The 8,445-nt window shown below is 42.8% G+C and overlaps 1 protein-coding gene across 2 annotated transcripts in view; it reads right to left on the reverse strand.

The window, feature by feature from the left end:
• Cop1 (COP1 E3 ubiquitin ligase) overlaps positions 1-6,885 on the reverse strand; it is a 123,345-nt gene extending 116,460 nt beyond the window's left edge. For both annotated transcript variants that reach the window (XM_055624553.1, XM_055624552.1), the window contains exon 1: positions 6,243-6,885. In XM_055624553.1, coding sequence (XP_055480528.1) covers positions 6,243-6,661 — 419 coding nt within the window. In that variant the 5' untranslated portion in view covers positions 6,662-6,885. The remainder of the gene's footprint in view (positions 1-6,242) is intronic.
• Positions 6,886-8,445: the final 1,560 nt, after the last annotated feature.

The raw sequence follows: 8,445 nt of genomic DNA on the forward strand, positions 1-8,445 counted from the left end.
TTACTGTCTTTTGTTGTGTACAGCCCTAGGCTCCACATTGGTTTTGGACATGGTCTTACACACACCAGGCTCCCATATGATCTACGCTATGTCCCAGCCAAAATTCAATTTTATTGTACTTCTCTCTTTAGACTTACACAAATTGTCTTACATCATGAATGCAAGTTATATATAAAAATCAAACCAGGTACTCTTACAAATGCTTCTATTTTAGTATTTAACTTTACTAATTTAACTTTTTCTAGATGGTGTGGAGTATATGCATGTCTGTATGTGAATACATGGGTGTGCTAGCCCATGTAAGTGAGTGTGAAGAGGTGAATGTGGATTTCTTCAATAACTTCACCTTTTGGAGTGAGGGAGAGTGGGAGAGCAGGTCTCTCATTGAACTTTTGAGTATATTGTTTTTGATATACTGGCTGGCTAGTGAAGCTCCAAATTCATGTCTCCAACCTCCAGCCCTAGGGTTATAGGTGCATATACTGCTAAGTCCAACTTTTCTTTTTTATGAGGATCCAAACTCAGGTTCTTAAAAGATCCAAACTCGTTCTTAAACAGATGCAGCAGGTACTTTACCTATTGAACTTACTCCGCAATCTGAACTAACCTTTCTTTCTTTCTTTTCTTTCTTTTTCTTTTTCTTTTCCTTCCTTCCTTCCTTCCTTCCTTCCTTCCTTCCTTCCTTCCTTCTTTCTTTCTTTCTTTCTTTCTTTCCTTTTTTGGGGGAGGGGTGGGGTAGGGGAAGAGAAACAATCACAGGGTCTTTAAGTAGCTCTGGCTAACCTGGGACTCAATATGTATACTAGGCTAGCATTGTAACTCAGAGATGGCTCCCAAGCACTGGAATTAAAAGATGTGCACCCAGCTAAACGTTATTTTAGTTATCTATGTGTGTAGGTGCTGCGCCACACATGTGGAGGCTGGAGGACCTTCAGAGGTCGGTTCCCTCCTGCTAAGTTTCCAGAAAAGAGCTCAGACTGTCAGGCTTGTACAGCAACTGTTTTTATCTACGGTGCCATTTCACAGGCTCCTGAAGTAAACTTTGTCACTCATAACCACATTTTTCTACACAATAATATCCAGTACTTTAGTGATGCCAAATTTATTAAAAAGAATCCACCATAGCACCAAACACCACTGTCACTACGCTCTTATGCCAGCTTTAAACTTAGCTATGTATCCTACAACTGATTTCAATTGTGGGAATTTTGCTGAACATGTTTAATTTTCTATATCTCAGAATCACCTGTCCTGCATTCCTACAATTAGCTCATAAAGAATGAAACAACAAATTCAAAATTATCTCAAGGAGATTTTCTTTCATTCTGCTGAAACTATATTCATTCCTTGAGGCATGTATCTTTTATGTATACATACCTGCATGAAATGATAGCTACATCCAACCACAAATAGCAACTGTTATGTTACAAACAACTACAATATGTAAGTCAACATTTAAAATGTTATGGTGAAGTGAAAGATAGTTACATTTGTACTCAGAAAACTATAATGAAGTATAGTTCACTTGCACCTGAGGTCAACAGCTAATGGGGAGAACTTTCCTTTGACATTATTACTCAGAAAATTAGATTTTTAAAAAATACTTTTTTAAAACAGTGAACGCTACCTTTTAAACACTGTCAGCACAGGACTGACATCCTTGAAGGAAGGGAAACAAATGAACATATCTCATTTTTATTGCGGACTCACTCTTTTGCCTGAAAGCATTTTGTAGGCAGTCATAACACAGGCAGAGCACAAAAACTCACTAACTGAGCAGTTCAGGAAGCACAAAAGAGAGAGAATGCTTAAAGAAAAACATCAGAAAGGAAGGATCTACAAGAACTAACTCTGGAACAGCCACAGAAGCTATCCCTCCTTTTTGACTGAGTAAATGTGACCGTATCCATGGTCCAACTGCACAAGCTCAGGGGTAAAATGGGAATTATTATTCAAACACAGGGCATCCAACAGAGATCCTAGAAGGGTCAGTAGGAGCAAAGCCTATCAGGCTCTACTAAAGAATTAGTTCTTGACACCTTGCCTTCAACGTGCTGCTTAATTTTAATTAAAAAAAATTCAAAAAGAGCAAATGGATCTTCATGTTAACTTCTACCACCATATGGGTATGTGCATGCACACACGCACATGCCAGACAGTAAATGCTAGGGATCAAACCTAGGGTCTCACTCATGCTAGGCACCCAAATGAAAATATAACCTATGAACAGGAGGAAGAATAGTCCAATAAAAAAGAGAAATTGATTACAAAGGAATGTCTCAACAAGTATTACAAGAATTGCTGGTGGCGACAGGGAACCATACCACACTACTGCCACTAGAAGCCTGCATTCCACCCTCAGGGATCACCAGCTACAGAAAACACTTGTTAAGACCTTCAAGATGAGACAGAGTTAAGCAAAGTTAGCGAGCTTACTATATAATTGCTTAGGGAGCCACACAGGAAAAGGAGAATATACAAACAAAAAACACGGGTGCAGACTTCTCTGGAGAGTTCTTGGGTATGCCACTACAACAGCTGCGTATGTGACCCCTGTGGCTTTAGAAGTTACATTCTTCAAAGGATGTAATTTGTAAGTTTTAAAAGTTAAGATTTAAAATTTAGGTTTAAAATGAAGAAAAAATTATGAACTACTTAATATTTTTCTTATTCTAAAGAACTCTCTCCTTTTTCGGTTTATGAGATCATCGCTTAAGTTTAGGGATGTGAAGTGATGTGGTAAAATCCAAGGCCCCCAGTAAACACAGTTCATTTATAGTTTTTAAATCTTGCTTCATGTCTTTAGGAAAACACTGTCTCTCTAAGCAATTTTGACATTTTAAGTTGTAGAAGTTTCTTGACTCTCATTCAGTAGGAAAAAAGGGCAAACTAGATTCCAGGGTAGAGCTCTTGTCACCTGAATTTTCTCTGCCTTCCTACACTGTACAAATTACCCACAACAGAATCCTGCTAACCTTTTGTAAGATATATAAGACTACAAACTGTAAATATCAAAAATGTCAATCAATCCTACAATTAAATGTAAACTTATTTTCAAATATGATAAGCTAAAAGTATTCCTAAAATTAGGTATGTGACTTTACTTAATTGTTCTCAAGGAGTTGGAAGAGAGGCATGTCCCTATCTACCGCCTCCCACTATGACTGATTTCAGATTAGGGGCAGCAAGGGGAGAAGTGGCTAAGGAGAAAAACATGAATGAAACAGCTGCTTACCTCCAATCAAGGCCATTTAAGAACCACTGTGCAATATGCTAGAACTCACAGAGCTCAAACTTTCTGACCACATAAAGGGAAGTGATAAACTGAGACTCTAGATCTGATTTCTCTTTCTGTCTCTTAGCTATCCGATCTGAAACAGTCAGGAAAATCATTATACTCTTGTTATAGTAAAATAAGAGAATCTACGTAACTCCTTACAAATTCTCTAAGGATAAAATGAGATGTGAAATATAAATATATATTTTAAAAGGTGTTATCAATGAGTAAAGAATTAACATTATTTGAACTTCAATCTTATTAGATATTGAAGATTACAGTAATTTGAATTGGCTCATATATACCTCATATAACACTGAGGTATAGAAAAGACAAAAGCACCCAGAGGCCAATTAGGAATAAAAAGGGTTGCTAAGATTTTGCCTACTACAAATGCTACTCCAGAGTTTGATCAAAATTAAACCTAGTGTAAGAAGTCAAAAATATACTCACTGATTAATTTTTCTTAATAGACAATCTCACCAGAAAGAGAAATAATGAAGTGAGATTCTTACATTCAGAATTTTAACTAAAAATATTCATTGGACATTTTCACACTGGAATATAAAATATAGTACCTATACAACATAGAATAAGAGAGCAATTATTTGTTTTTATTTTATATGTATGGGTGTTTTGCCTGCAAGTATGTGTATATCACTGTGTGTCTGGTGTGCATCTGGGTACCGAAGAAGGATCAGAGACCCTAGAAATGGAGTTACAGACAGTTGTGAGCTGCCAATTGGGTGCTGGGAATCAAACCCTTCTTCTGAAGAGCAACAAGTACTCTTAACCACTGAAGTCTTCTCTCAAGGCCCTAGGCCCAATTTATTTTTTTAAACAACCAGGTAATGAACTAATAATTTAGTCTTACTCCTAAGCTGGTTATAAAACTAACAGTTAAAACCTGTCAACTTAGCACAACCTAGAACCACGTGGAAAGCGTTTCAACCAAGGAATGTCTAGATCAGGGTGGCCTAGTGGCATGTCTGTGTGGGACTGTCTTGATTGTTAACTGGTATAACAAAACTCAGTCTGTGAGCAGCATTGTGGGCAGCAGCATCCCTGGATGGGAGCCCTGACTATACAGGAATGGAAAAGGCCAGCTGAGTCACAAGCAAACAAGCAGGCAGCATGGAACTCTGCTTGACGTGGATGTGACTCTTTTCAGTTCCTACACTGACCTCTCCACAATAATGAACTGAAACTGAAACCTTAAGCCAAACACACCTTTTCTTCACTAAGTTACTTTTAGTCAAGGTATTGGTCACAGTGACAGAAATGAAATAGTTCTTGCCTAATAATACCAAGTGCCAGCTGCTCCTCATTCACCTCCAGTTCCCTACACCATAGCCTGCATCACTCTCAGACAGATGGATCAACAGTCAATGTCTAAGTTATCTGGAGAATAACTGAATAATACTCTGCTTTCTCACACCTTTAGCACTATTTAAACAACCTAAGGATGCTGGTATCTTTGTTTTCTTTTGTTTTTTGAAAACTGAACTCCAAATAATGGCTCAAATTTAAATTCTACAAGCTAGCTGTTTTCCTAGCTTCTACCTTATCACAAGACTCTATTGACTGGACAAGAATGCAAACACCTCAGCCAGGTAGACCACACCTTTAATACCATCACTGGGAGGCAGAATCAGGTGAAACTCTGAGCTCCAAGTCAGCCTATTCTACAGAGGAGTTCCAGAACGAGCCAAGGCTACAGAGAACCCTGTTCAAAAAGAAAAAAAAAAAAAAAAAAGGACAGCAAACAACTCTTAGATCCAACCATGAACTGTTTAAATTAGAAATAATCTTAACCATGATTGTTTCAACAACAAAAAACGTTACTTCTGAACCTAAACAAAAGCAGAAATACAAATTATATTCCAGAAGAAAGAAGTTATAGCCAATATATTTCTCAATGGTTAGCATCTTGAGCCCCACCATATTTAATAACACCACCTAAGACCATTTTCAACTGTGCAATGAACCAACTTCCCCAAGAATGACTCTTCAAGCCTACTTCCTCCATCATTACTATTAAATCAATCAACAAGTTCCTCTGCAGAAACGGCCCAGAATTCTACCAGTTTTTGAACAGGAAATGTTAATTAAGCTCTCATAACCCTACATCTAGTATTAAAACCCCATTAAAATTCAAAGCATTCTTCAAGACAATCAGATTCATCTTTTTGTTAAAGTTCCTCTTAGATGCCAAATGACTGAATTCTACTGTGTCATTCAAGATGCCAGCTGTGATGCAATGACTATATAAGCATTTCTCAAGTCAGAAGTTCCAGTGTATTACACAGCGATGCGATAGTTTTGTACAACACAAGTACACTATTTAATAAATGTGCTTCCTTGCACTCTTTCTAACAGCTGAAACGAGTAATCGGTCGTGAACAAAGTTTGACGACATTATTATCAACAGTAGAATTACAAGTGTCCTGTCCATTCGATGGGAGACATCTACACAGTCCCACGCAGGATGGGTAAAGACCACTTTACCATGTTTGGGGTACCATCTATTGTATTTGCAATATAGTGTTGACCAGCAATTCCACGCCTCAAAAAATTCAGGTCCTAGTCTTCTTCCTCCCAAAAATCGAACTTTCATGAACTACTCCAGACTTGTCTCATCCACTAGATGGCCAAAACAGTCAAAATACTTCCTTTCTACATAACCATTTACTGGACCTCCACCTCTATCCTTAAACGCCTTCGGTTCTGCACACTAGCACGCACCTCTACGTTACCTCATTTCACCACTTTGCCTTGGAAATCCCAGCCCATCTCCCAGCCTTAACTCCACCAGAAACCTTAACTTCAAACACTCAACTCCCTCGGCTCGAATCCCAGCAAGCACCAAACTGCCGTATCCAACAGGCCTCCCCACATCGGACCCCGCCAGCTTCAGTAGCAAAAACTCGTGGTCAAGCGCGCAGGGGCTACTGTGCAAACCCACCAGACGAAGTCGTTGCTTTTGTCCTCGTAGGAGTTGAGGAGCCCGTTGCAGAGCGGGGCGAGCAGAGGTCGTTTCCTACTGCTGCTGCCGAGGCTGGAGCTGCTTCCTCCGACGCCGGCGCTGGGCCTGGCCGCGCAGCTGAGCCGGGACAGGCCCGCGGACACCGCCCCGCCGCCGCTCGCGCTGCCGCTGCCAGACACCGCGGCCGCCACCAGCACAGGCCGGCCCGGGCCGCCGAGGCCGCCCGAGCCTGCGGCCGGAGCCGCCCCGCCGGACACCAGCGTCGCCGCCGAGGCCGCGACGGAAGGCGGCGACGGAGACGAGGACAAGGACGAGGAGGCGGAAGTCACCGAGGAGGCCGCCGAGGAGCCGGGGCTCGTCCCTGCGGAACCCGAGCCGGCCTGGCGGCTACCTGACATCGTGACTCCCTCCCTCCCTCCCTCGGCCCCGCGCTCTTGAGGCGTGGGCCCCGGACGGACCGCGACCCTCCGCCGCCCCCCGGCGCTCAGCCCCCGAGCATCCTGAGGACGCGCCGGGAGGTGGGCCGGGGGAACAATAAAGTTGGGCTTTCCACCGCCGCCCCGCCGCCGCGTCCTACGCGAGGGGGCGGGGGAAAACTATCACATCAGAGGAGCCATTACTGCCGAGAAGGCCTCCGGGGCAGCCAACCCGGGCGCGCCGAGGCGGCCGTGCCTGCGCACGCGCGGCGGAAGGGGCGGGGCGCCGGGTGCAGCTGCGCGCGCAGCCGCCGGTGCCGAGCTGCCTGGCGTCCGGCTCCCCGTGCGGGAGGCTGGCGTCGTTCCTGACGTAGTGCAGCGACCGCCGTCTTCACGGAGTCGAAAGGCCGGAAGGGAGGAGTAGGGGGCTTGGGCTGGAGACCCGGGAACGCTCGGGAAGCAACCGCTTCAGTGTGCCCGGGTGGACGCTGGCGGACCGTCCTGCTAAACCTGCGGCGGTGCCGAACAGTGCTGTCACGCATGCGTGCAAGCGAGTGAGGGCGTATTCGGATCTGGACTGGAAAATACCAAGCTCGGTTGTCCAGGTCTCCTGAGACTTTTCCCGATGGTATGGCAGATGGCAGGACTATAGTTGGTATTTCTGCTTTTGTTTCGATTCAGAAGCCCTATTAAGAGGAGTAAGGGGCCAGCCAAGACAGTAAAAAAAAAAAAAAAAAAAAGTTATGAGCCAAGGGTTTCAATCAAACATTTTATAGTACCAGGAATTATTTGACTCATGTCCCCGTTATCACCTATCTAAATTACCTATCTAAAGTCTCATTGAAAACCCTTGATTTGTTGGCATTGAAGCAACAAACTAAGTCCTTCTTGGGAAATGAAAACTAAGTCTAAGCCTTGCCTCTTTGAAGGACTACACTTGCCAAAGGTTTCTTCCAGGCACGGAGCATATAGAGGGAGAACTCAAGGTGTCTGATGTCTGCATCTATCTGATGACGTACCTGATGTAGGCGCATTTCTCCTCTGATAGGGGCGGTAGTACTTAAAGCAACAGTCCCCATTCCTACCTTCACTGGACCAGGGAGGAACAGCTCTAAGGCTACTGTAGTGGAACAGTGCAAAAGGAAATAAGAGGTGGGCTTCTGCTGGTCCTGAATAAGCATACACTTGGAGGAGTACATACGCAACCACACATAAAACTGGATTATTATACAAATAATTTCCTGTCTTGTGAATTAAATTGCTGTGTGCCTAGAACAGTTGTCTGGGACTCTGGACTCGTGAAATAATCCACGAATGATAGTTACTGTTAATCATGCCAATTAAGCATATTAAAGGTTTTAGGTCCTTTTTATTGATGGCCAGACCAAGAGCGGTCTTGTTCTATGAAAAGTCTCTTGGTGCTTGAATTTAGGGGTACAGAATTTTTAAACGCAAAACCTACTGAGACTACAATTTACATAAAGTTAGATGAGGGTCAAAGTAACCTTGAAATGTTTATTTCTGGAAGAACATAGTAATTGTTTTAGATACAACATGTCAATAGTCTAGATATTTTAGTGTTGTTTTTTTTTGTTTTTGTTTTTGTTTTTTTAACACTTGGGGAACTCAAGTCCAGGTTAGCTGGCTACTCTAATTGGACACAGGATTAGTCTATCCCAAAGCAAATAAGGGTTTGGCTAACTGGTGCCAGGGGAATGGAGAAGAAAGTATCTCTAACGTCCAGAATAATGTATAGACCTGGTGAT

Source organism: Psammomys obesus, unplaced genomic scaffold, assembly GCF_907164565.1.
Source record: "Psammomys obesus unplaced genomic scaffold, mPsaObe1.curated_primary_1811, whole genome shotgun sequence".
In the NCBI taxonomy this organism is placed as follows: domain Eukaryota; kingdom Metazoa; phylum Chordata; class Mammalia; order Rodentia; family Muridae; genus Psammomys; species Psammomys obesus.